A 26,861-nucleotide genomic window follows, 5' to 3' on the forward strand; every position below is an offset into this window, starting at 1 on the left:
GGGGGGGGGTCAGGAATTTGGGGGGGGGGCACAAGGACTTGGGGGTGCAATGTCGGGGCTTCAATGGGGCCATGAGACCCTCCCCCCCATGGTAAATTGGGGGGGGGGGCTCTGAGATTGGGGGGGGGGCTGTTTCTTCGTGGGGGGGTCCATCAGATGTTGGCTGTTAGGTGATGGGGGGGGTCCCTCACACATGGGGGGGGTCACTCACATGTGGGGGGGTCCATCAGACGTTCGGGGTCTCCATCATGGTCTGGGGGTGTCCATTATATTTGGGGGGGGTTTGTCATTTGGGGGGGGGCCATGAAGTGCGGGGGGGGTCCGTCACTCCTGGGGGGGCCATCACTTTTGGGGGGGGGGGGGTCCGTCACACTCCGGGGGGGTCTTTCAATCCGGAGTGGGTCTGTCACTTGCTGGGGGGGTCCATCACTCCAGGGGGGGTCCATCACTCCTGGGGGGGGTCGGTCGCTCCTGGGGGGGGTCGGTCGCTCCGGGGGGGGGTCCGTCACACCGGGGGGGGCCGCTAGGGGTAGAGGGCGGCGGCGGCCCCCTCGCGCTCCACCTCGATGGACACGATGTGGTGCCCGGGGACCATGGCCAGGCCCAGCACCCGGGGCTCGCTGCCGGGGAATGAGTCTGGGGGGGGACACACAGAGAGGGGGGGGGGGTCAGGGGGGAGCGGTAACAGCCCCCCAACCCCTCCCCCCCCCAAAAAAAAAAAAAAAGAATTAAAATTACAAATTAAAGATGGGAGCACAGCAGCAAGAAGACGGGGACTCCATGGTGCACATGGGGACCCCCCCATATAAAAACCCCAATTTTCTTTTTTTTGGGGGGGGGGGTCAGGGAACAAGGTGACAACACTACCATGACCCCCCCCAATTAAAAAAATAATTAAAAATTAAAACTTAAATGGAAGGGAGCGCAGATGCAAGGGGAAAGGGACCCTGTGGTGCTCATGGGGATCCCCCCCCCGGTTTAAAAAAAAAAACATTTTTTTTTTTGTGGGGGTCATGGGACAAAGTGCCAATAGTACAACAACCCCCCCCAATTAAAGAGTTAATTAATAATTAAAAATTAAAGGATGGGAGCACAGCAGCAAGGAGAAGGGGACCCCATGCCATGTGTGTGGACCCCCCCATACAAAAACCCCAATTTTCTTTTTGGGGGGGGTCAGGGGATGAGGTGCCAACGCTACCACACCCCCCCCAATTAAAAATTAATTAAATTAATTCAAATTTAAAAAAAAAATAAAGGGCAGGGAGCTAAGCAACAAGGAGAAGGGGACCCCATGGCACATGTGTGGACCCCCCCATATAAAAATCCCATTATTTTTTTTTTTTGGGAGGGGGGGGGTCAGGGTTCGAGGTGCCAACACTACCACACCCCCCCCAATTAAAAAAATTAATTAAATTAATTCAAATTAAAAAAACAAATAAAGGGCAGGGAGCTCAGCAGCAAGGAGCCGGGCACCCCGTAGCACACACGGGACCCCCCCCCCTCTGTTACAACCCCCCCCCAATATTTATTTTTGGCGGTGCCCCCCCCCTCACCCGAGGCCTTGAGGAACTCCTGCGCGGAGCCGAGGATGACGTTGGCGTCGCGGTCGGTGCAGAGGAAGGCCCCCACCAGCGTGCGCCCGTCCGACATGCGGATGCGCAGGCTGCGGTTCAGCAGCGCCTCCAGGCGCCGCCGCGCGCGGGGGTGGCCCCCCCCGGGGGTCTGCTGGGGTTGGGGAGGGGGGGGTGAGGGCCCTATGGGCACCTATAGGCGCCTATGGGTCCCCTATGGGGCCCTATAGATCCCCCATGGGTACCCTATGGGCACCTATAGTCACCTATGGGACCCTATGGGGCCCTTATGGATCCCTCTACGTCACCTAGGGGTGCCCTATGGGTCCCCTATGGGGCCCTATAGATCCCCCATGGGTACCCTATGGGCACCTATAGGCACCTATGGGACCCTATGGGGCCCTTATGGATCCCTCTGCGTCACCTAGGGGTGCCCTATGGGCATCTATGGGTCCCCTACAGGTTCCTATGGGGCCCTACAGATCCCCCATGGGTACCCTATGGGCACCTATAGGCGCCTATGGGGCCCTTATGGATCCCTATGCGTTGCCTAGGGGTGCCCTATGGGCATCTATGGGTCCCCTACAGGTTCCTATGGGGCCCTATAGATCCCCCATGGGTACCCTATGGGCACCTATAGGCACCTATGGGGCCCTTATGGATCCCTATGGGGCCCTTATGGATCCCTCTGCGTCACCTAGGGGTGCCCTATGGGTCCCCTATGGGTGCCTATGGGGCCCTATAGATCCCCCATGGGTACCCTATGGGCACCTATAGGCGCCTATGGGGCCCTTATGGATCCCTCTGCGTCACCTAGGGGTGCCCTATGGGCATCTATGGGTGCCTATGGGGCCCTATAGATCCCCCATGGGTACCCTATGGGCACCTATAGGCGCCTATGGGGCTCTTATGGATCCCTCTGCGTCACCTAGGGGTGCCCTATGGGCATCTATGGGTGCCTATGGGGCCCTATAGATCCTCCATGGGTACCCTACGGGCACCTATAGGCGCCTATGGGGCCCTTATGGATCCCTATGGGGCCCTTATGGATCCCTCTGCATCACCTATGGGTCCCCTATGGGGCCCTATAGATCCCCCATGGGTACCCTATGGGCACCTATGGGGCCCTTATGGATCCCTATGGGGCCCTTATGGATCCCTCTGCGTCACCTATGGGTGCCCTATGGGCATCTATGGGTCCGCTATGGGGCCCTATAGATCCCCCATGGGTACCCTATGGGCACCTATAGGCACCTATGGGACCCTATGGGGCCCTTATGGATCCCTCTGCGTCACCTAGGGGTGCCCCATGGGCATCTATGGGTGCCTATGGGGCCCTATAGATCCCCCATGGGTACCCTATGGGCACCTATAGGGCCCTTATGGATCCCTCTGCGTCACCTAGGGGTGCCCTATGGGTCCCCTATGGGTGCCTATGGGGCCCTATAGATCCCCCACGGGTACCCTATGGGCACCTATAGGCGCCTATGGGGCCCTTATGGATTCCTATGCGTCGCCTAGGGGTTCCCTATGGGTCCCTGTGGGTGCTTACGGGTCCCCTACGGGTGCCCTATGGGTGCCCTATAGGTCCCCGTGGGTGCCCTATAGATGCGCTATAGGCGCCTATGGGACCCTCTGGGGCCCTTATGGATCTCCATGGGGCCCTTATGGATCCCCCATGGGTACCCTATGGGCACCTATAGGCGCCTATGGGGCCCTTATGGATCCCTATGGGGCCCTATAGATCCCCCATGGGTACCCTATGGGCACCTGTAGGCACTTATGGGTCCCTATGGGGCCCTTATGGATCCCTATGCGTCGCCTAGGGGTGCCCTATGGGTCCCTGTGGGTGCCTATGGGTGCTTACGGGTCCCCTATGGGTGCCCTATAGGTCCCTGTGGGTCCCTATGGGCCCGTATGGATCCCTGTGCGTCACCTATGGGTGCCCTATGGGCATCTACGGGTACCTGGGGGTGCCTAAGGGTGCCCTGTGGGTCCCTATAGATCCCCTATGGGTGTCTTATGGGCACCTATAGGTCCCTGGGGGTGCCTATGGGTGCCCTATGGGCACCTATGGGTTCCCTATGGGTGCCTAAGGGTGCCTATGGGGGCTCAATAGGTCCCTGTGGGTTCCTATGGGTACCCGGTGGGTTCCCATGGGTGCCCTATAGATGCCCTATAGGTCCCTGTGGGTGCCTATGGGTCCCCTATGGGTGCTCTATGGGTCTCTATGAGCACCCTACAGGCACCTATGGGTCCCTATAGGTGCCTATGCGTCCCCTATGGATCCCATATTGGTCCCCTATAGGTGCCTATGGGTCTCTATGGGTCCCTAAGGGTGTCAGGATGGCCTGCAGCCCCCCCCAGGATCACCCATAGACCCCCTATAGATCCCACAGACCCCCCCCAGAATCCCAGGACCACCTATAGCCCCCCCCCATGGATCCCACAGCCCCCCACAGCCCCCCTTATTGATCCCAGGACTGCCTATAGCGCCCCCATACCCCCCAGGACCACCTATAGCCCCCATACCACCCCTCACCCCAGCCCCCACAGCTCCTAGGGGCCCTATAGCCCTCCTGTGCCCCCCCCCCCGCACTGCCCCGATCCCCCCGCAGCCCCCCTATAGCCCCCCCGGTCCCTTATGGTCCCCTGAGCCCCTTAAGGTCCTCAGTCCCCTATAGCTCCCTGTGCCCTATAACTCCTGGCCCCTTATAGCCCCCTCCTCCCCTATGGCCCCTCATCCCCTATAGCTCCTCAGTTCCCTATACCTCCCCGCTCCCCTACAGCCCCCCAGTCCCATATAGACCCCATGTCCCCTATAGCCCCCCAAGCCCTGATAGATCCCCCTTCCCCTATAGATCCCCTGGCCCCCTATAGCCCCCCTGGCCCTCTATAGACCCCATGTCCCCTATAGTCCCCCAGTCCCTTATTCTAGCCCCAGTCCCCTATAGCCCCCTTGGTCCCTATACCGCCCCAGTCCCCTATAGATCCCTATAGCCCCCATGTCCCCTGTAGACCCCCTCCAGTCCCCTATACCCCCCCCCATACCCCCTATAGACCCCCTATAGTCCCCTATAACCCCCCCGGTCCCCTATAGATCCCTACAGCCCTCATGTCCCCTATAGCCCCCCCCCAGACCCCCCGCCAGTCCCTATACCGACCCGGTCCCCTACAGCCCCCCGGTCCCCTATAGGTCCCTATAGACCCCCGATATCCCCTATAGCCCCCCAGTCCTCTATAGACCCCCCCCACCCCCTATAGACCTCCCCGGTCCCCTATAGGTCCCTATAGCCCCCCCATGTCCCCTATAGACCACCTATAGACCCCTATAGCCCCCCGGTCTCCTACAGAGCACAAGTCCCCTATAGCCCCCCCATGTCCCCTATAGATCCCCGGTCCCCTATAGCCCCCCCCCCCGGACCCCTATAGGTCCCTATAGCCCCCCCCATATCCCCTATAGCCCCCCAGTCCTCTATAGCCCCCCCCCACACCCCCTATAGACCCCCTATAAACCCTCCCAGTCCCTTATAGGTCCCTATAGCCCCCCCATGTCCCCTATAGCCCCCCTCCAGACCCCTATAGCCCCCCCCCCGGTCCCTACAGCCCCCCCGGTCCCTTATAGCCCCCCCATGTCCCCTATAGCCCCCCTATAGACCCCCTTTCCCCTATAGCCCCCCCATGCCCCCTATAGACCCCTATAGCCCCCATGTCCCCTATAGCCCCCCCATACCCCCTATAGACCCCTATAGCCCCCCCATACCCCCTATGGACCCCCTATAGCCCCCCCGGTCTCCTATAGACCCCCAGTCCCCTATAGCCCCCCCATACCCCCCATAGACCCCTATAAACCCCTCGGTCCCCTATATCCCCCATGTCCCCTATAGAGCCCTAGTCCCCTACAGACCCCCCAGACCCCCTATAGACCCCCTATACACCCCCCCGGTCCCCTATAGACCCCCATTCCCCTATACCCCCCCATACCCCCCCTCCCCCCCCCCTCTCACCGCCGGGCCCCGCCCCCTCCCTCCGCAGCCGTTCTCCCCCGCCGCTTCCGCCATGGCGCCGACGCTTCCCGGCAGCCCCCGCGCGGCGGGGAGGGGAGGGGAGGGGGGGCGGGGACTACAACTCCCAGCACACCCCGCGCGGGGCGGCTTCCGGCTCTCCCGCCCCCCCCCCCGCAGCCGTCGCCATGGCAGCGAGGCGCGCTGGGGGCGGGGCTTGGCTCAACGGCAGCGGGGAGGCGTTGCCGTGGAGACGGCGCTTTACGGCAGCGTTGCCGTGGAGACGGCGCTTTTGCGGCGGCGTTGCCTCGGCGACGGCGCTTTGCGGCGGCGTTGCCATGGCGGCGCAGCAGCGGCCCCGGTACTTCACGCCGCGGGAGGTGGCGGCCGCGGCCCGCAGGGGGCGGCCCTGGCTCAGCGCCCTCGGCCGCGTCTTCGACCTGGAGCCGGTGCTGAGGGAGCGCCGAGGTGGGGGGGCACCGGGACGCCCCCTCCTCATTTTGGGGGGGGGGGGCACCGGGACCCCCCCCCCCCCCCAGCCGTTATGGGGGTTCCCGGAGGGCCCGGGGGGGGGGGGAGGGGAGGGGGGGGGAGGGCCGGAGGTGATCGCCCCCCCCCCTCTGCTCACCCCCCCCCCAGGTGATCCCAGCTTGCGGCCCCTACTGGAGGCTCTGGGGACTGACATCAGCCACTGGTTTGACCCCCAGACCGGCGAAGTGAGTGGGGGGGGGGAGGGGGGGGTCCCAGTGCGTGGAGGGGGAGTCCCAGTATGGGGGAGGGGTCGCCAGTATGAAGGGGGGGGGGGTGTCCCAGTATGAGATGGGGGGTCCCCAGTATGGGGGAGGGGGGGGGGGCCAGTATGGGATGGGGGGGGCCCAGTATGGGGGAGGGGGTCGCCAGTATGAAGGGGGGGTGTCCCAGTATGGAATTGGGGGGGTCCCAGTATGGGATGGGGGGGTGTCCCAGTGTGTGGAGGGGGAGTCCCAGTATGGGGGAGGGGGTCCCAGTATGGAGGGGGGGGTCCCAGTATGTAGGGGGGGGTCCCAGTATGGAGGGGGGGTGTCCCAGTGTGTGGAGGGGGGTCCCAGTATGGAGGGGGGGTGTCCCAGTGTGTGGAGGGGGGTCCCAGTATGGAGGGGGGGTGTCCCAGTGTGTGGAGGGGGAGTCCCAGTATGGGGGAGGGGGTCCCAGTGTGTGGAGGGGGGTCCCAGTATGGAGGGGGGGTGTCCCAGTGTGTGTGGGGGAGTCCCAGTATGGGGGAGGGGGTCGCCAGTATGGAGGGGGGGGGGCCAGTATGGGATGGGGGGGGTCCCAGTATGGGGGAGGGGGTGTCCCAGTGTGCGGAGGGGGGTCCCAGTATGGGATGGGGGGGTCCCAGTGTGTGTGGGGGAGTCCCAGTATGGAGGGGAGGGGGGTCCCAGTATGGGGGAGAGGGTCGCCAGTATGGAGGGGGGGGGCCAGTATGGGATGGGGGGGCCAGTATGGGGGAGGGGGGTCCCAGTGTGTGGGGGAATCCCAGTATGGGGGGAGGGGGTTGCCAGTATGAAGGGGGGGGGGTCCCAGTATGGGGGAGGGGGGTCCCAGTGTGGGATGGGGGAGTCCTGGGGTTGGGGGGGGAATCGTCTCTCTGGGGGAGGGGTCCCAGACGCGGGGGGGGGGGGGGGTCCCAGTATGGGGGGAGGGGGTCGGCAGTATGGAGCGGGGGGGGGGCCCAGTATGGGATGGGGAGGTCTCGGGGGAGGGGATCCCAGTTGGGGGGGGGGTCCCAGTGCCCCTTTGGGGGGCCCAGATTGGAAGGGGGGGGGGCACTGGGTTTTGGGGGGTCCCAGTATGAGGGGGGGGGGGTCCCAATGTGGGACGGGGGCATCCTGGGGGGGGTCCCAGACCCGGGGGGGGGGGGGGGGGGGTCCCATTCACTGCCGTTCACCCCCCCCGCCCCCCCCCACAGCCCAGGACCCGCGTGGACCCCCGGACCGGCTGCGTCTCCTTCCGCTCCCCGGGGGCGGCCCTGCTCGGGGACCCCCCCCCGACGCCGAGCTCGGACTGGGTCCCCCCCCCGCCGTGGTGGCGGGACCCCCGGCGGGAGGTGGGGCTCCTCTCCGCAGCCCCCCGCCTGCTGCGGCTCCTCAACACCCTCACCGGGCAGCAGCACCTCCTGGAGGTGAGGGGGGGGCGCGGGGGGGGGGCGCGGGGGGGACCCTTTTGGGGTGGGGGCACCCCAAGGCTTGGCCCCAGATGGGTTTTGGGGGGCTGCGGGTTTTTTTTTTTGGGGGGGGCGTGGGCAAAGTTTGGCCCCAACCCTTTTTTTTTTTTTTTTTTTTTTTTTTGGGGGGGGGGGTGCTGGTGTCATTTTGGGGGGGTGGGGGACCCCAAGGTTTGGCCCCGTCCCCTTTTTGGGGGTCCCTGGTGCCCCTTTGTGCGGGGGGCTGGGGTTTAGGGGCCCCCCAGGTTTGGCCCCAGCCCCTTTTTGGGGTCCCCAGTGTCCCTTTGGGGGGGGTTGAGGCTTTAGGGGCTCCCCAGGTTTGGCCCCCTCCCCTTTTTGGGGGTCCCTGGTGTCACCCTGGGTGGGGTTGGGGGCTCAGGGGACCCCCAGATTTGTCCCCACACCCTTTGGGGGGGTCCATGGTGCCCCTTTGGGGGGGGGTTGGGGGTTTAGGGGACCCCAAAGTTTGGCCCCATCCTCTTTTTGGGGGTCCCTGGTGTCACTTTGGGGGGGTTGGGGGACTCAGGGGATCCCCAGGTTTGGCCCCATCCCCTTTTTGGGGGTCTCCAGGGTTGGGGATTGGGGTCAGGGGACCCCAACGTTTGGTCCCAGCCCCTTTTTGGGGTCCCTGGAGTCACTTTAGGGGGGGTCAGGCGTTAGGGGACCCCCAGACTTGACCCTGTCCCCTCTTTGGGGTCCCCACTTTTAACCCGGGGGGGGGGGTTGGGGGTCTCAGTGGACCCCCCAGACTTGTCCCCAGACCCTTTTTGGGGGTCCCTGGTGTCACTGGGGGAGGGGTTGGGGGACCCCCAGGTTTGACCCTGTCCCATTTTGGGGTCCCTGCTGTCACTTTAGGGGGCCCCAAAGTTTGGCCCCGTCCCCTTTTTGGAGGGTCCTGGAGTCACTTTAGGGGAGTTTTAGGGGCCCCCAGGTTTGACCCCAACCGCTTTTTGGGGTCCCTGCTGTCATCTTTGGGGGGGGTTGGGGGACCCCCAGGTTTGACCCTGTCCCATTTTGGGGTCCCCGCTGTCACTTTAGGGGGGTTTTGGGTTTTAGGGGCCCCCAGGCTTGACCCCAGCCCCTTTTTGGGGTCCCTGGAGTCACTTTAGGGGGGTTTGGGCTTTAGGGCACCCCCAGACTTGTCCCCAGACCGTTTTTGGGGGTCCCTGGTATCACTTTGGGGAGGGGTTAGGGGACCCCCAGGTTTGGCCCCAGCCCCTTTTTGGGGTGTCCCTGGAGTCACTTTATTGGGGTTTTGGGTTTTAGGGCCCCCCAGGCTTGACCCCAGCCCCTTTTTGGGGTCCCCGCTGTCATCTTGGGGGGGGGAGGGGGGCGGGTTGGGCCTTTAGGACCCCCCCACGCTTGCCCCTTCCCCTTTTTAGGTCCCCACTGCCCCCCCATGCTTGCCCTTTGGCCCTTTAGTGACCCCCCATACATACAACCGGGGGGGGGTTCCTTTTACCTTTGGGGTCCCCCCTTTAATTTTGGGGGGGGGGTCCCTCACCCCCCGTGCCCCCCCCCCCCCCCCAGTGTGCGGAGAGGAGACGGTGGAGGACATCCAGAGGCGGGCGCTGCCCTGGAACGCCAACGCCAGGAACTACACCTGGCGCAGCGGGGGGGTCACCCTGCACCCCACCCTGACGCTGGAGGAGAACGGGGTCCCCGACGACACCCCCGAACTGCTCCGCCTCGCCATGGACCCCGTCGAGTTCGCCACCACCGTGCTGCTCTACTTCAGGGACAACTTCAGCGAGCTGTAGGGCCGCGCCGCCCCCCCCCCCCGCCCCCCCGGTACGGCACCCCCACACGGGGGGATTTGGAGCCCCCAGCCCCAAATCCTGTCCCAAAAGGGCCCCTGGGAAACGCCCAACCCCAAAAGGGCCCCAGGGAGCCCCCAGCCCCAAATCCAACCCTAAAAGTGCCCCTGGGAAACGCCCAACCCCAAAACTGCCCCTAGGAGCCCCCAGCCCCAAATCCAACCCTAAAAGTGCCCCTGGGAAACGCCCAACCCCAAAAGGGCCCCAGGGAGCCCCCAGCCCCAAATCCTGCCCCAAAAGGGCCCCAGGAGCCCCCAACCCAAATCCAACCCCAAAAGGGCCCCGGGAGCCCCCCCAACCCCAAATCCTGCCCCAAAAGGGCCCCTGGGAACCGCCCAACCCCAAACTGCCCCTAGGAGCCCCAGCCCCAAATCCAACCCTAAAGTGCCACTGGGAAACGCCCAACCCCAAAAGGGCCCCAGGGAGCCCCCAGCCCCAAATCCTGCCCCAAAAGGGCCCCAGGAGCCCCCCAACCCCAAATCCAACCCCAAAAGGGTCCCAGGGAGCCCCCAGCCCCAAATCCTGCCCCAAAAGGGCCCCGGGAGCCAGCCCCCTAACCCCAAAAGGGCCCCAGGGAGCCCCCAGCCCCAAAACTGACACTGGGAGCCCCCAGCCCCAAATCCCACCTCAAAACTGTCCCAGGGAGACCCCCCAACCCCAAAAGTGCTCCGGGGAGTCCCCAGCCCCAAATCCCACCCCAAAAGTGCCCCTCGGAACCCCCCAATCCCTGAACTGCCCCAGGAACACCCAACCCCAAATCCCACCCCAAAACTGCCCCAGGAGCCCCCGGCCCCAAATCCTGCCCCAAAAGGGCCCCAGGGAGCCCCCCAACTCCAAAAGGGCACCAGGGAGCCCCCATCCCCAAATCCAACCCCAAAACTGTCCCAGGAGCCCCCAGCCCCAAATCAACCCCAAAACTGCCCCAGGAGCCCCCAGCCCCAAAACTGACACTGGGAGCCCCCAGTCCCAAAACTGCCCCCAAACTGCCCCTAGGAGCCCCCAGCCCCAAATCCTGCCCCAAAAGTGCCCCGGGGAGCTCCCCCAACCCCAAAAAGGTCTCAGGGAGCCCCCAGCCCCAAATCCTGCCCCAAAAGGGCCCCGGGAGCCCCCTAACCCCAAAAGGGCCCCAGGGAGCCCCCAGCCCCAAAACTGACACTGGGACACCCCAGCCCCAAATCCCACCTCAAAACTGTCCCAGGGAGACCCCCCAACCCCAAAAGTGCTCCGGGGAGTCCCCAGCCCCAAATCCCACCCCAAAAGTGCCCCTCGGAACCCCCCAATCCCTGAACTGCCCCAGGAACACCCAACCCCAAATCCCACCCCAAAACTGCCCCTGGGAGTCCCCCAACTCCAAAACTGCCCCTGGGAGCCCCCAGCCCCAAATCCCACCCCAAAACTGCCCCTGGGACCCCCCAACCCCAAATCTCACCCCAAAACTGCCCCTGGGACCCCCCAGCCCCAAATCCCACCCCAAAACTGCCCCTGGGACCCCCCCAGCCCCAAATCCCACCCCAAAACTGCCCCTGGGACCCCCCCCAACCCCAAATCTCACCCCAAAACTGCTGGGACCCCCCCAGTCCCAAAACTGCCCCTGGGAGCCCCCCCCCAACCCCAAATCTGCCACTGGGACCCCCCTAACCCCAAAACCACCGCTTGGACCCCCCCCATACCCGGCCCCCACCCCAAAATTGCCCTTTTTGACCCCCCCCGCCCTAAAACCCCCGATCCCACACCATAACCCCACCCCAAATCCCCCCCCACCCCAAAAGCTCCCCCCTTCCTTCTTTTCCAGCCCCCCAGGACAATGGACCCCCCCTTGACTCCCCCCCCAAGTATTGCCACGGAGCTGGGTGTGTTTTGAGGCCAATAAAGGCATTTTTGGTGAAAACATCTGCCGCCGAGTCTGGGGGGGTTTGGGGGAGCCCCCCCCTAAAATCCAGCCCTAAAACTGGGGGTGGGGGGGCAGCGAGGGGGGGGCCGCCAGCCTCCGTGCCATCCATCCCACAGAGCAGGGTTGGGAACGCAAAAAATGGTCAAAAAGGGCAAAAACTCCCCAAAACAGGGATGAAGGTGGTGGGAAGGGGGGCGAGCAGCCACGCTGGGCATTGTTTTGGGGGAAAAAGCAGCAAAAAGCCCCCAAAATGGAGCAGCGCTGCCCACAACCATGAGGTCAGGGCAGGGTGGACGGGGAGGTTTGGGGCTTTTTGGGGAGTTTTAGGCGGTTTGGGAATCGTTATTTTGTTACCCCCTCCCCGCAGGGCAGCGGGGCTGGTTCCTGCACCAAAACTCGCCGATTTTGGTGGTTTTGGAGGATTTGGGTGTGAGGGCCGAGGGAGATGGACACTGAGTGCTCTCAGGGCACAGGGAAATGGATCGTTGCTAACGAGATTTGGGAGAAAAAAGGAGGAAAAAAGGCAAAAGCGATGCCAGACGCTGCTCAGCCCTGCGCGGCCCCGGTGCTTTGTCAAGTCTTTGGGGGAAAAAACAGCGAAAAGAGGAAAATTCAAAGCCGGGGCCAGGCTGCGGTGCAGCGCCTGCAGACGGGGTCGCGGCACTGCACGGTTTTGGGGCTTTTTCTCCATTTTTCACCATTTTTAGTGGCGTTTCTGGCAGTGCCACTTGTGGCCTGACCCTGCCACCCCGGCTGGCTCCCAGGGTGGCCTTTTGGGGCAAAAAGGCCAAAAAAAAAGACTCCTGGGAGAACCAAAGTGCTGCCAACACCGCGGGCAGCTCAGGCCGGGCCATGATCCCGCTCACGGCCCTGTTTTGGGTGGATTTGCTGCTTTTTAGTGCATTTGTGGAGCCGGGGAGCGTTTTGGGCCCTGGGGGCAGATTTTTGTCCCCTGCTGTGACACCAAACTTGCCATTTTTCACCCCAATTTCCACACGGGTCTTCACGGGGTCGGGAGCATTGCAGAAGCGATTTTGAGGCCGTTTTTTTCCTTTTTTTTTAAGATTTTTTTTAATTTCTTCCGAGGCCGTTTCTTTCCTTTTTTCTTTTTTCTTTTTTTAATTTTTTTTCCTTTCCGTGCATTTTTTTCCTCATTTTTTTTTTTTTTTTGTTCTCCTGCCCTGCAGCCTAAAGAAAGTAAGAAAAAAAAAAAAACACAAAAAACCCACCCTAAAACCACTCCCTGCCCAAGTATTTAAAAGTAGGGAAGGGAGGGGTGAAAAAAAAAAAAACTATTTTTTTTTTTTTGATTTTTTTTGAGCGTTTTCAGCTCCCCCCCCCTCCCCGTTTTGGGTAGTCGAAACGGGGGGAAAACGGGCAAAAAAAAGGCGGCTCGACTAGTATGGAACTAGTTAACCTTTAACAATTTATGCTGATGTCACACTGAGCATGAGTACTGATTAATCCGCGCCCCCCCCGCCGAAATATTTTTTTTATTGGGGGGGGGGGGGGAAGTATAGGAGAAAGGAGGGAAAAAAAAAAAAAAAAAAAGGCAATAATTTCCCGCAGCCATCTTTGTTTTCGGCTGAAATCTTCCTCTTTCGGGGCCCCCCCCGAAGCGCCGGGAATCCACAAATATTGCGCGCCGAAAGCCGGGGGAGCCGCGGGGCTGCGGGGCACCAAAACCCGCAAAGCGGCCCCAAAAAAAATAGCGATTTCTTGAGCCCGGGGAGGGGGGAGGGGGGGGAGCGGCGGGGGAGCGACCCCGAAAAAAAAAAAAAAAAAAAAAAAAGAGAGAGAAAGAGAAAAAAAAAAAAGCAAGAAAAGGAAAAGGGGGGGATTTTTTTTTTTTTTCTTGCCTCGTTTTTTTTTTTCCTCGAGGCTTTTTTTAAATTTTTTTATTATTTTTTTTTTGTGTTTTTTTTTTTTTTTTCTGAAATTTCTTTTTTTAAGCCTTCAGGAAGGTGTGTGGGGGAGTGTGCGGGGGGGTTGGGGGGGGGGGGGGGGGGACAAAAAAACCCACCGAAAAGCCCCAAAACGGAGGCAGTTTTGGGGGGGTTTGGCGTTTTTCCCCGTGGGGAGGGAGGCGGGGGGCGGTTTTTTTGAGGGGGGGGCTCGTTTTTTTCCTCAATTTCGCTCTTTTTTCCTCGCTTTCTCCTGGAGGTGGTGGTGGGGGGGGGGGGGTTGTGTTTGGGGGGGGGCCGCTTTTCAAAATAAATTTCGGGGCCGCCATTTTCGCTCCGCGCTCCCGTGGAAAATCCTCGCGGGTGGCGCTTTATTTTTATAAATATATAGAGATTTTTTTTTTTTTTTTAATTATTTTTTTGGGCCGCTTTTCACCTTTTTCCAGCCTTTTCGCCTCTTTTATCCCCACACCCCCCCCCCACCACACACACCCTCCTTCTGAGGAGAGGCAGAGGGGGGGGGGGGCGCTCCGGGCGCGGGGGGGCGCCACTTTTGGGGCAGTTTTCTCTCAGTTTTCACCTTTTTTTTTTTTCTTTTTTTTTTTTTTTTGCCTGTCGGGGGGGGGGAGGTTTCACCTCAGCGCGGGGCGGGGGGGAGAGCGCGGAGGGTCCCCCCCCCCCCCCCCCACACACACCCCCTCCTCACCCTCACCCCCCCCCCCCCCCTCCTCCTCCTCCTCCCGCCTCCCGCCTCCCTCCTCACAGCCTCCCGCTCCCTCCCTGCCCCCCCCCCCCCCAGCACCGCCATGGCTTCCCCTCTGAGGGAGGACGAGGAGGAGGAGGAGGAGATGGCGGTGTCCGAGGCGGACGGCGACGAGGACGACGACGACGAAGACGACGACGACGACGACGCCGCCGCCGTTGCCGCTGCCGCCGCCGCCGCCGCCGCCGCCCGCGGCCCCTCCGACATCTTCCTGCCGCCCCCCGCGCCCGCCTCGCCCGCGCCCGCCGCCGCTGAGGCGACTGCGGCGCCGCCAGGTAAGGGCCCCCCCCCCCCGTGCCCCCCCTCTCTCCGCCATCGCCGTTCCCGCCTCAGCCGCTTCCCGCCGAGCCCTTCCCGCCAACGGGGCCGGGGAGGGAGGGGGGGGGTGAAGGGGGGGGGGGTGGTGAGGGGGGGGCTGTTTGTAAACAAGCGGGCCCGGCGCGGGGGGGGGCGGTCACTGAGAGCCCCCCCCCCCTCCTCGTTAAGGTGTCCCCCCCCCTCTAATTAAACACACACACACACACACCCCTCCCCTTTCCGGGAGGGGGGGCGGGCACCGGGCCGCCCCCGCTGGTGTCACCCCCCCCCCCCCCCCCTCTGGTGTCACCCCCCCCTCTGGTGTCACCCCCCCCTCAGTGCCCCCCCTCAGCACCCCCCCTTTTCAATGTCCCCCCCCCTTTCAATGTTCCCCCCCCCCCCACTGGAAATCAAGGGGGGAGGCCACCTCCCGAGCCCCCTCCCCATCCATTTCGCCCCCCCCCCCACATCCATCCCTGAAGGGGGGGCGGTCACCACCTCCCCCCGTTTATATTTACCCCCCCCCAACTTGTTTGTGAGGGGGGGGGGCTTTATACGCCCCCCCCCCCCCCCGAATTGTGTGTGTGGGGGGCACTTTGCAGCCCCCTCCCCATCCATTGCCCTGAAGCATGGGGGGGGGGGGGCAGTTTCCAGCCCCCCTCCCCATCCATTTTTACCCCCCACACACACCAAATTGTGAGGGGGGGCACTCTGCAGCCCCCTCCCCATCCATTTTTACACTCTGGTCCATGACGGGGGGGGGGTGCTCTTTGCAGCCCCCCTCCTTCAATTCCCCCCCCTCCAGCCCTAAATCCTGGGGGGGGGGGACACACAATTTGCAGCCCCCCCCCATCACCGCCTCCTGTCTGTGGGGGGGGGGCACTCACAGATGCTTGGCCTTCATCCCTTCACCCCCCCCCCATCATCCTCAGCTTGAGGTCCGTGACGCCCCCTCCTGCTCTGTGTGTGTGAGGGGGGGGGTTATAACGCCCCCCCCCCCCCAATTTACCCCCCCCCATGGTGGGCTCTGTGTGAGGGGGGGGCTTGGCCTTCATCCCCCCCTCACCCTCCTCCTCCTCCTCCTCCTCCTCAGCATCCCCAGGCTCTGTCCCATGCCCCCCCCCCCAAGCGGTGCCCCCAGCCATGTGCCCCCCCCATTTGGCCTTCATCCCCCCCCCCTCCTCCTCCTCCTCGTGCCCCTTTTTTTGGGGAGGGAGCGATGAGGGGGGGGGGGGGGTCACGCCCCCCCCCCCCAGAGGTGGCCACAGGGCCGGGCAGTGCCGCCGGGTGCGCGCCGCTTTGCCCCGTTTTCTCTCGTTTTTACCTCAGTTTTTCCCGTTTTGCCTCAGTTCCTCTCACTTTACCCCCCCCCCCCCCGCCCTGCCTCGCCGCTTTTCGCGTTTTGCCTCATTTTCGCCCCGTTTCACCTCATTTTCGCCCCCGCCGCCTCGGCTCCTTTCGCTCCTTCCACGCCACTTCCCGGCCTCCGCGTGGGCATCCGAAAACGGGCAAAAAAAAACACGGCAAAAAGCCCATTTTGGGTGGAAAACGCCCCGCTTTGGGCCGCCCCGCGGCTCCCTCGGGGCCCGGCTCTGCCGCCCGGGGTCATTTTGGGGCTGGCGGCGCCGTTTCCGACAGTTTGCCCCGGGCCGCTGACCTAAAATCGGGCCATTTCTGTGCAAACCGCTCACTTTTCTCCCTCCCGTTTTGTTGCTTTTTTTTGTGCTTCGCTTTTTCTCCAGTTTCACCTCAAACCGAGTGTGTGTGGGGGGGGAAGGCATCTTTTAGCCCAAAGTGGCCCAAATGGGTTGGATTAAAAAAAAAGCCCACTTTGGGGCTCTTTTTCCTCATTTTGCAATAAATTCCCTCGTTTCAGAGCTGGGGGTCAGTACCTCATCTTCTCCAGAAATGCTAAAAATGGGCAAATTACCGATTAAAAGCCCCTTTATTTTTTCCAGGAACACCCCAAAATGGGTGACCCTGGTGTTTAGAAGCCCTCCGTTTCCCAAAACACTCGGAAACGGGCAAATTTTCTCGGCCTCCCCGGGAAGGCGCCGCTTCTCCTCCGCGGCCTCCTTTGGGCTCATTTCTCTGCTTTTTGGGCAAATCCCATCATTATTCTTTTCTCAGCCCACGTGCAGCTGCTCGGCTGCCCCCGGAGCAGCCCCCCGGTCGCCCGTTTTTTAACTTTTCTCTCCCCAGAGGACCGTAAAACGCATTTTTCTTCATTTTTTGAACTTTTGCTGCCCCGGGGCGGCGGTAACACGTCGTTTTTGTCACCTTTCTCTCCCCAGAGCAGCAGAAATTGCACTTTTTTAACATTTCTCCCCAGAGCGGCGGGAGGCCAGCGTCCGGCTGTACGGCCCCGAGGCTCCCCGGATTTGAGGTGAAACGGGCGCTTTTCACAACTTTCCCGGCAGCCTCGCGGGGATGTCCCAGAGGCTGTTGTTTTTTTTTTTTTTTCCTGTTTTTCTCTCATTTTTGCCATTTCCAACCCGTTTCAGCCGAGAACAATGCCTGAGGGGGGGCGGACCGAGCACCGAAAACGGCTGGGGTGGGGGTGGGGGGGTGGGGGGCGTGCTTTAAACGGCTTCAAAAAAAGCAAAAGCGACGTTTTTTAAAAAAAAAAATCAAAAATTTGGGCAAAAAGAGGCAAGTTGGCTCTCCCACGAAGTCAGAGGGTCAGTCCGAGGGAGGAAACGGGTGAAATACCCCCAAAAAACCTGAGCTTTTCCGCTACGGGAAAACCACGCTTCGCTCGTCTCCCCTTCCGGGCCATTGTTCGCCCCTCGCTTTGGGTGGTTTTCTCCCGTTTTGGAGAACCGGCGGCCTCCTCCTTTGTTCACCCCCCCCCACCCCCCCCCCGCCTCTTTTGGGCAGCGCCTTCCCTTTTCCCCCAGCCCCGTTTTCAGCCCTTTTTGGGGCTCTTTCACCTCGTTTTTTTTTCTTTTTTTTTTTTTTTTGGCTAAAATCTCCCTTTTTCGCCCCGTTTCCTCCTTTTGGGGGGGGCTTTGTGTCTCAAGGTGCCGGGGGGGGGGGGGAAGCGTCACGTGTGTGGAAAATTCTCGTTGATCGCCTGCCAACGCGCCCGGCGGGCTGCGCATGCCCGCCCCTATCGCGACCGACGTCTGGGGGGGGGGGGGGGGGCCACAAAAATTACAAAAAAAAAAAAAATAACACCAAAAAAAAAAAAAACCTCGAAAATGCATTAAAAAATAAAAATATGGCAGGAGGCGGCCCCGGCTGCGCCCCGGGGGCAGCACCCAAAGGTGACGGCGGGGGGGCAGATGGATGGGGGGGGGGCACAGAATTTGGGGGGGGGTGGGCAGTGGAAAATGGGGAGAAAAAAGGGGAAGCCGGGGCGTGGATCCCCCAACCGCGTGGCGAGGGGAAAAAAAAAAAACAAAAAAACAAAAAAACAGAAATAAGACGTTTTTTGGGTGGTTTTGGGTTGGTGTTTTTGGCAGGCGGGCGGCGCGGGGGGGGATTGTTTTGGTTCCCCCCCCCCCGGCGCAGTGCCAGGGGATTAGGCGGGAGCGTGACCCCGGCGGCGGCACCGCGCCACCACCCCCCCCCCGACCCCCCCACGGCCTCACCGGCCTCACATCTACCCGGGGGGGTCCCCAATTGACCCCCCCCGCCCGGCCTCACTGGCCTCTGGCCTCTGATTTACCCAGGGGGGGTCCCAAATTAACTCCCCCCCCCCCCCCCGGCACAGACTCACTGGCCTCTGGCCTCCAATTTACCCGGGGGGGGGTCCCAAACTGACCCCCCCTGACCCAGCCTCACTGGCCTCTGATTTACCCGGGGGGGTCCCCAATTGACCCCCCCCCGGCCTCTTTTGGGGTACCCAGAGCCTCGGGGGGGGGGGGGTTGAGCTCGGCCGCTGTTTTGGGGTCAAAAAGGGGAAAACGCGCTGTGGGACGGAGCGGTTGGGAAACCCATCGCGGGCTGGAGGGGTTGTGCAAAGCGCTCGTTGCTTTTTGGGGTGAAAGCCGGGGGAAACGGGGCCCGCTGCGGTTGGAAACCGCGGGGTTGGTTTCGCGCCCGTTTTTTTGGGGCTAAAACCCAGCATTGGGGCGTTTCCGGGAGGATTTTGGGGTGCGGCCCTCCCCGAGGCCACGTCCCCCCGTTCCATCCCTTTTTGGGGCTGCCGACGATGCTGGATTCGGGCAAAAATCCCCCAAATCCTCACCCAAACAGGGGGGGTGCTGCATTTCCCTCTGACCTCCCCCAAAATCGCTCCAGATAACCCCAAATCCTGCATTTTTCACCCCAGAACCAGCCGGGCTCCAGCAAAGCCCTAAAATCCCCCATAAATTGTGTTTTTTTGTTGTTGCCTGGGACTTGGTGCCCTCTGATGCCATAAATAAAAGTGAAAACCCCTCAAAAAGCTGTTTTCCAGGCTTTCTGCAAGCACATGGCTGCACCGTTCACCAAAAGCCGCTTTTTTGCCCCAATTTACACAGGGCTGGGATGGAAGCGGGTGACCGGTGTTTGCCGGGCGAAACCTGCAGAGTCTTTTTGGGATAAAAAAGCCAAAAAGCCTTCCAGGCTTCCAAGAATGGGGGAAATGCCCCAAAAATGACATTTCTGGTGCTTTTTTTTTTTTTTTTTTTTATTCTTTTTCGGGTGCTGTGGGTGCCAGCGGCAGAGGAGACCCCGGCTGCGGCTGCTTGGTTTTATTCTTGCGAGTTTTGCCCCCAAAAAGTTGGGGTTTGATGCTTTTTACACCCCTCATCTTCCCTGCCCCAAAGGCACCATGTGAGGTGGTTGGTTTTGGGTTAAGAACTGCCATAAAAAGGAAAAAGGGTGCATTTGAGCCATCCTGCATGGGTCTACAGCCCATTTTTCACGCAAAAAGGGACAAATTGGGGAAAAAAGCCCCAAAGCTCATTCCTGATGGCGGGTGCTGGCGCGTTCCCGTTCCTGGGGCTTTTTGGGGTGTAATGGGGGCAACTGAAGGCGCCTCGGGGCGCTGTGGAGTCCTATGGGGTGCTGTGGGGCACCCCAGGGTGCTGTGGGGGCTGTTGTGGGCACCTTGGGGTGCTCTGGGGCACCTTAGGGTGCCGTGGGGTCAGTTGAAGGCCCCTTGGGGTGCTGTGGGACTTCCCAGGGACCCCTTGGGGTGCTTTGGGGCTTCTTGGGGTGATCTGGGGGCACATCAGGGTGCTGCGGGGGCAATTGAAAGCCCCTTGGGGTGCTTTGGGACTTCCCAGGGACCACTTGGGGTGATTTGGGGCACCTCAGGATGCTTCAGGGCCCCATAGGGTGCTTTGGGGCCGCTTGGGGTGCTTTGGGGGCACCTTGGGGTGCTGCGGGGGCACCTTTGGGTGCCGTCCCCACCCCTCAGGCGGCCGTGTCCCTGCAGACGGAGACGAGGAGCTGCTGCGGGGCCTCGAGGGGGCCCTGGGGGTGAAGAAGAAGAAGCGGGGCCCCCGCAAGCAGAAGGAGAACAAACCCGGCAAGCCGCGGAAACGGAAAAAATTGGTGAGGGGGGGGGGTCCCGGGATTTTCGGGGGGGGTTCTGGGATTTGGGAGGGGGTGTCCTGGGATTTGGGGGGGGTCTCAGTGTGACCATCTCTCCGGGGGGGGTCTCGGGGTGCAGGTGAGCGAGGATGAGTTCGAGTCGGAGCGCGACGAGTACCGGGAGAAGTCGGAGAGCGGCGGCAGCGACTACGGCGGCGTGGCCAAGAAGAAGCGGCGGAAGCACCGCGAGAAGAAGGAGAAGAAGACGAAGCGGCGGAAAAAGATGGACGAGGAGGGGGGGCAGAAGGTGAAGGTATGGCCTGGGGGGGGGCGCGCTGGGGGCCCTGGGGAGCCCCACAACCCCTTTGGATCCCCTTGGGGTCCTGGTGACTGTTTTGGGGCCCATGGGGTCCCTGCATCCATGGTGGATCCCGTTGGGGTCCCGATGGGCCATGGGTTTCCCCCCACTCATTTGGATCCCACTGGGGTCCCGGTGCCCATTTTGGGACCCATCAGGTCCCCCAACCCCTTTGGATCCCATTGGGGTCCCCATGACCATTTTGGGGCCCATAGGGTCCCTGTACCCATGGTGGATCCCGTTGGGGTCCCGATGGGCCATGGGTTTCCCCCCACCCATTTGGATCCCACTGGGGTCCCGGTGCCCATTTTGGGACCCATCAGGTCCCCCAACCCCTTTGGATCCCATTGGGGTCCCCATGACCATTTTGGGGCCCATAGGGTCTCTGTACCCATGGTGGATCCCTTTGGGGTCCCGATGGGCCATGGGTTTACCCCACCTGTTTAGATCCCATTGGGATCCCAGTGCCCATTTTGGGACCCATGGGGTCCTCTCATCCCGTTTGGATCCTGTTGGGGTCCCCATGACCGTTTTGGGGCCCTGGGGTCTCCCCCCCTTTGGATTCCATTGGGGTCCCAGTGCCCATTTTGGGACCCATAAGGTTTCCCCCAACCTGTTTGGATCCCATTGGGGTCCCGGTGACCATTTCATGGCCCATGGCTTTCCCCCCACCCGTTTGGATCCCGTTGGGGTCCCCATGACCATTTTGGGGCCCATGGGGGTCCCGGTGCCTGTGTTTTGGCCTTTGGGGTCCCTACACCCATGGTGGATCCCATTGGAATTCCAGCACCTATGGTGGGTCTCATGGGGTTCCTGGTGCCCCTTTCAGACCCCATGGGATCCCTGCACCCATTTGGATCCCATTGGGGTCCCCGTTCCCATTTCAGACCCCACGGGGTCCCCCCACCCTCATTTACACCCCATGGGGTCCTGCTGCCCTTGCCCTTTCTGTCCCCACCCCCGTCCTTGTCCCCGTGCCCGTTTCTGACTCGCTCCCCTTCTCTCGCTCTCGCCGCCGCTGGTGCCACCCCCTGTCCCCATCCCTGTCCCCATCCCTGTCCCCGTCCCCGTCGGGCGCAGCCGGTGGAGCAGAAGTCGTCGGCGCAGCTGCTGGGCGCCTGGGGGCTGGAGGACGTGGACCACATCTTCACCGAGGAGGACTACCACACGCTCACCAACTACAAGGCCTTCAGCCAGTTCATGAGGTGGGTGCTGGGGCTGGGGGCGCCTCGGGGTGCTGGGGGGGGGCAGGGGAAGGCTCCTCGGGGAGGTTTGGGGTACCTCGGGGTGCTGCGGGGGGACCTCGGGGGGGTTTGGGGGCAATTGGAGGCACCTCGGGGTGTTTTGGGGCACCTTGGGGTTCTCTGGGGGGCAACTGAAGGCACCTTGGGGTGCCGCTGGGCCACCTTGGGGTGCTGGGGGGCACCTTGGGGTGCTTTGGGGCACTTTGGGGTGCTGTGGGGCCCCTTGGGGTGGCTTTGGGAGCTCTCAGGTGCCCCTTTGTGGTGCTTTGGGGTCAGGTGAAGTTACCTGGGGTGATTTGGGGCACCTCGGGGTGGTGTAGGGGCAGTTGAAGGCTTCATGGGGTGCTGCTGGGACGCCTTGGGGTGCTTTGGGGGCCATTGAAGGCACCTCAGGGTGTGTTGGGGTACCTTGGGGTGCTGTGGGACTTCTCAGTGACGCCTTGGGGTGTTTTGGGGCACCTCAGGGTGTTTTGGGAGCTCCCACAGGTCCTTCGGGGTGCTTTGGGGGCAGTTGAAGGCACCTTGGGGTGCTTTGGGGTTTCCTAAGGACCCCTCGGGGTGTTTTAGGGCACCTCGGGGTGCTATGGGACTTCTCGATGACCCCTCGGGGTGCTTTGGGGCCCCTCGGGGTGCTGTGGGACTCCTTGAGGACCCCTCGGGGCGTTTTGAGGCACTTTGGGATGCTTTGTGTGCCACCACGGTCCCTTTGGGGCGCCCCGGGGTAGCTCTTTTCGGGGTGGGGTCTCCACGGGCAGCCCCCGGTGGGGTTCCCAGCCCCGCTGCCGCTCGCTCGCAGGCCCCTGATCGCCAAGAAGAACCCCAAAATCCCCATGTCCAAGATGATGACCATCCTGGGGGCCAAGTGGAGGGAGTTCAGCGCCAACAACCCCTTCAAGGGCTCCGCCGCCGCCGTGGCCGCCGCCGCCGCCGCCGCTGCCGCCGCCGTGGCCGAGCAGGTGTCGGCCGCCGTCGCCGCCGTCGCCCCCGAGGCGCCGCCACCGCCCCTGCGCAAGGCCAAGACCAAGGAGGGGAAAGGTGAGCGGCACCCCGGGGACCCTCCGTGGTGGGGACAAGGCACTGGGACCCCCGGGGACCATCCGTGTTGGGGACAAGGTGACGGGACCCCCAGGTCATCTCCATGTTAGGGACGAGACCCCAGGACCCCCAGGTCTCCTCCCTGTTGGGGACAAGGCACAAGGACCTTTGGGGACCCTCTGTGGTGGGGACAAGGTGAAGGGACCCTTAGGTCACCTCCATGTTGGGGACAAGGCGCTGGGACCCTTGGGTTCCCTTCTTCTTGGGGACAAGGCGCCAGGACCCCCAGGTCACCTTTCTGTTGGGGACAAGGTGCCAGGACCCCCGGGGACCCTGCATGTTGGGGACAAGGCGCCAGGACCCCCAGGTCACCTCCCTGTTGGGGACAAGGTGCCAGTACCTTTGGGGACCCGTCCTGTTGGGGACAAGGTGCTGGGACCCATTGGTCCCATCCATGTTGGGGACAAGGCACTAGGACCCCTGGGTCACCTCCCAGTTGGGGACGAAGATGCCAGGACCCCCAGGGTCTCCTCTGTGTTGGGGACAGGGTGAAGGGACCCCTGGGTCACCTCCACCCTGGGGACAAGGTGCCAGGATCCCTGGGGACCCTTCATGTTGGGGACAAGGATGCCAGGACCACAGGGTCACCTGGTTGGGGACAAGGTGTCAGGACCACAGGGTCTCCTTCCTACTGGGGACAAGGTGCTGGGACCCTTTGGTCCCCTTCTGGTTGGGGACAAAGTGCCAGGACCCCCGGGTCCCCTCCCCATCGGGGACAACATACCGAGACCCCAGGGTCCCCTCCCAGTTGGGGACATGGTTCCAGGACCTGTTGGTCCCCTCCCTTTTGGGGACAAGGCTCCAGAACCCCGGGTCCCCTCCCAATTGGGGACACAGTTCTAGGGCCCTGGGTCCCCTCCCCGTTGGGGACAATGTTCCAAGACCCCAATGTCCCCTCCCTGTTGGGGACAAAGTTCCAGGACCCGTTGGTCCCCTCCTGTTTGGGTACGAGATGCCAGGACCCCGGATCCCCTCCCCCTTGGGTACAACCTTCCGACACCTCAAGGTCCCCTCCCCGTTGGGGACAAGGCTCCAGGTCCCCCCCCCCCGGTTGGGGACAGGAGCCTTGGGGACAGCGCTGTCCCCTGGCAGGGCCCGGGCACAAGAAGCGCAGCAAGAGCCCGCGGGTGCCGGAGCTGAAGCGGAAGCTGAAGGGCAAGAAGATGGCACCGCTCAAGATCAAGCTGGGCGTCCTCGGCGGCAAGCGCAAGAAGAGCAGCTCGGTACGGCCCCACTGTCCCCTGCTGTCCCCTGCTGTCCCCTGCTGTCCCCACTGGTGGCACCCGGCCCCGTGGGTGGCACCCAGAGGTGTCCCCACGTCCCCTTCTCGCCCTCTGGTGTCCCCACGTGGTGGAATCTAACCCCTCGGGTGGCACCCAGAGGTGTCCCCCAGCCCCTCCTCACCCTCAGGTGGCACTCAGAGGTGTCCCCGTGTCCCCTTCTAACCCTTGGGTGGCACCCAGAGGTGTCCCCACGTCCCCTCCTCGCCCTCAGGTGGCACCTAGAGGTGTCCCCCTGTCCCCTTCTAACCCTTGGGTGGCACCCAGAGGTGTCCCTGCATTCCCTCCTCGCCCTCGGGTGTCCCCAGGTGGCGGCACCTGACCCCTCCTCACCCTGTGGTGTCACCCAGAGGTGTCCCCATGTCCCCTCCTCATCCTCTGGTGTCCCCACGTGGTGGAATCTAACCCCTCGGGTGTCACCCAGAGGTGTCCCCGAGCCCCTCCTCACCCTCTTGGTGTCCCCAGGTGGTGGCATCTGACCCTACATCCCCTCCTCACCCTCTTGGTATCACCCAGAGGTGTCCCCGTGTCCCCTCCTCACCCTCAGGTGTCCCCACATGGTGGCACCCAGCCCCTCAGGTGTCACCCAGAGGTGTCCCCACATCCCCTTCTCACCCTTGAGTGTCACCCAGAGGTGTCCCCGAGCCCCTCCTCAACCTCTTGGTGTCCTCAGGTGGTGGCACCCGACCCCATGTCCCCTCCTTACCCTCGGGTGTCACCCAGAGGTGTCCCCACGTCCCCTCCTCACCCTCAGGTGTCACCCAGAGGTGTCCTCCACCCCCTGCCATCCCCCCGCAGCGTCCCCCAACCCCATCTCCCCTCACCACCCCCCACAGCCCCGTGCCCCCCATTCCCCCCAGTGCCCCCCACTCCCCCCAGTGCCTCCCAGTGTCCCCAGTGTCCCCGTGTCCCCGTCCCGTTGCAGAGCGAGGACGCGGGGGAGGCGGAGGAGGAGTCGGACGCGGAGAGCTCGAGCGTGCACAGCGCCTCGGCGCGCTCCGACCCCGCCGCCCGCATCAAGAAGCTGAAGCGGGGCCGCCCCGGCCGCAAGAAGAAGAAGGGTGAGTGGCCCCCGGCCCCGAGCGCCACCTCCCCGTCCTCCCCCCCCTGTCCCCTCGTCCCTCCCCGTGCCCTCCTCCCCCACCCCCTCCCCGTGTCCCCTCCCTGGGTGACGCCGCCGCCGTCTCTCCTTGCAGCCCCCTGCACCGTCCTCAACCGGGAGCGCGGCCCCGCGGGGACGGGCGCTGTGCCCGCACACGGTGAGAGCCCCCTCGCTGTCCCCACGTTGTCCCCACGGCGTCCCCAAAGCCGAGGGGCCACCCTGGAGCAAGGGGCGCCCCCCCCATCTCCTGGGTTTGGGGCTGGGGGTCCCCCGGGTCCCCCTCCACACCGTCCGGCCGGGGGCTCTCCCTTGTCCGTGTCCCCATTGTCCCCATGTCCCTGTGTCCTGATGTCCGTGTGTCCCCAGGTGTCCCCACCATCTGTCCCCACTGTCCCCATCCCCGCTGCCCCTCGTGTCCTGATGTCCCCATCCCCATTGTCCCCATGTCCCTGCCTCCATGTCCCCACCAACTCTCCCTGGTGCCCCCCTGTCCCTTGTGTCCCAAAATCTGACCTTACCCCTAGGTGCTCCTGTCCCCAGGTGTCCCCCAGTGCCCATGGTGGCCCCATTGACCGCGGTGTCCCCACCCGTGTCCCTGTCCCCTCTCCCAATCCCAGTCCCTGTCCCCATCCATGTCCCTATCCCCATCCTGCCTCCGTCCCCATCCTGTCCCTGTCCCCATCCTGTCCTTTCCATGTCCCTGTCCCCATCCTGTCCCTGTCCCCTTCCTCTCCCCATCCCTTTCCCCATCCCCTGTCCCCATCCTTGTCCCCATCCCAGTCCTAATCCTGTCCCAATCCTGTCCCCATCCATGTCCTCTTCCCCATCTTGTCCCCATCCCCATCCTGTCCCTGTCCCCATCCCTGTCCCCATCCTCTCCCCATCCTGTCCCCATCCCCATCCCAACCCCATTCCCCATCCCCAATGTTCCCAGTGCCCCGTCCCCCCACTGTCCCCAGCGTCCCCATCCCCCTGTCCCCACACCCCCATCCCAGTGTCCCCATCCCCCCACCCCCATCCCAATGTCCCCATCCCCCTGCCCCCATCCCCCTGCTCCCATTCCTCTGCCCCCATCCCCCTCCCCCCTTCCCCCCACCCCCATCCCCCCACCCCCCACCCTCTCTGTCCCCACGCCCCCCCCCCCGCCCCGTGTCCCCTGGGGCTCGGTGGCAGCGGGCGGTGCTGTCCCCGCAGGCCCGGGGCCGGAGGAGGACGGGGACGGCTACGAGACCGACCACCAGGACTACTGCGAGGTGTGCCAGCAGGGGGGGGAGATCATCCTGTGCGACACCTGCCCCCGAGCCTACCACCTCGTCTGCCTCGACCCCGAGCTCGACCGCGCGCCCGAGGGGCGCTGGAGCTGCCCCCACTGCGTGAGTGGCGACGGGAGGGGGGCTTGGGGGGGCCCTGCGGTGGGTTGGGGGTGGTCTAGGGGCATCCGGGGGGTCCCTGAGGGAGTCTGGGGGGCCCTGGGGGTGGTTTAGGGGTCCCTGGGGGAGTCTCTGTGTTGGGTTGGGGGCTTTGGGGGTGGTCTGGGGGTGTCCAGGGGGTCCCCGAGGCAGTCTGGGGGTCCCTGAGGGAGTTTGGGGGACCCTGGGGGTGGTTTAGGGGACCCTGGAGGGTCTCTGTGTTGGGTTGGGGGTTTTGGGGGTGGTCTGGGAGCATCCAGGGGGTCACTGAAGGAGTTTGGGGGGCTCTGGGGGGGTCTCTCTGTTGGGTTGGGGGTGTCCAGGGGGGCCCTGAGGGAGTCTGGGGGGGCCTGGGGGTGGTTTAGGGGACCCTGGGGGGGTCTCTGTGTTGAGTTGGGGGTGGTTTAGGGGTCCCTGAGACAGTTTGGAGGACCCTGGGGGCAGTTTAGGGGTC

General features: G+C 63.1%; 3 protein-coding genes across 6 annotated transcripts in view; 2 read left to right on the forward strand and 1 right to left on the reverse strand.

Moving 5' to 3' along the window:
• Positions 1–246: 246 nt before the first annotated feature.
• On the reverse strand, positions 247–5,724 carry NAA38 (N-alpha-acetyltransferase 38, NatC auxiliary subunit). 2 transcript variants are annotated; one of them, XM_072032228.1, is made up of 3 exons: positions 5,579–5,724; positions 1,554–1,725; positions 247–636 (listed from the first exon to the last, which is right to left on the reverse strand). In XM_072032228.1, exons 1-3 carry the CDS (start codon positions 5,630–5,632, stop codon positions 524–526), a joined length of 339 nt encoding a protein of 112 aa, XP_071888329.1. In that variant the 5' UTR covers positions 5,633–5,724; the 3' UTR covers positions 247–523. The 2 variants fall into 2 exon arrangements, with proteins under 2 accessions (XP_071888329.1, XP_071888330.1); XM_072032229.1 differs by having other exon boundaries at positions 1,554–1,722; positions 5,579–5,711.
• A 12-nt stretch (positions 5,725–5,736) lies between these two features.
• On the forward strand, positions 5,737–9,601 carry CYB5D1 (cytochrome b5 domain containing 1). The gene is made up of 4 exons (XM_072032227.1): positions 5,737–6,043; positions 6,215–6,291; positions 7,524–7,736; positions 9,308–9,601. Exons 1-4 carry the CDS (start codon positions 5,764–5,766, stop codon positions 9,536–9,538), a joined length of 801 nt encoding a protein of 266 aa, XP_071888328.1. The 5' UTR covers positions 5,737–5,763; the 3' UTR covers positions 9,539–9,601.
• Positions 9,602–14,175: 4,574 nt separating this feature from the next.
• The window catches only part of CHD3 (chromodomain helicase DNA binding protein 3), a 43,449-nt gene continuing 30,763 nt past the window's right edge, over positions 14,176–26,861 (forward strand). Inside the window, exons 1-9 of one of the 3 annotated variants that reach the window (XM_072032184.1) lie at positions 14,176–14,428; positions 19,822–19,940; positions 20,059–20,232; positions 21,358–21,482; positions 22,318–22,556; positions 23,709–23,839; positions 24,822–24,957; positions 25,093–25,155; positions 26,193–26,371. In XM_072032184.1, the coding sequence (XP_071888285.1) occupies positions 14,197–14,428; positions 19,822–19,940; positions 20,059–20,232; positions 21,358–21,482; positions 22,318–22,556; positions 23,709–23,839; positions 24,822–24,957; positions 25,093–25,155; positions 26,193–26,371 (1,398 nt within the window). In that variant the 5' untranslated portion in view covers positions 14,176–14,196. The remainder of the gene's footprint in view (positions 14,429–19,821; positions 19,941–20,058; positions 20,233–21,357; positions 21,483–22,317; positions 22,557–23,708; positions 23,840–24,821; positions 24,958–25,092; positions 25,156–26,192; positions 26,372–26,861) is intronic. The other 2 variants (XM_072032185.1, XM_072032186.1) reach the window with 2 other exon arrangements.

This window comes from Anas platyrhynchos, chromosome 37 (assembly GCF_047663525.1).
Source record: "Anas platyrhynchos isolate ZD024472 breed Pekin duck chromosome 37, IASCAAS_PekinDuck_T2T, whole genome shotgun sequence".
NCBI classification, from domain to species: Eukaryota; Metazoa; Chordata; class Aves; order Anseriformes; family Anatidae; genus Anas; species Anas platyrhynchos.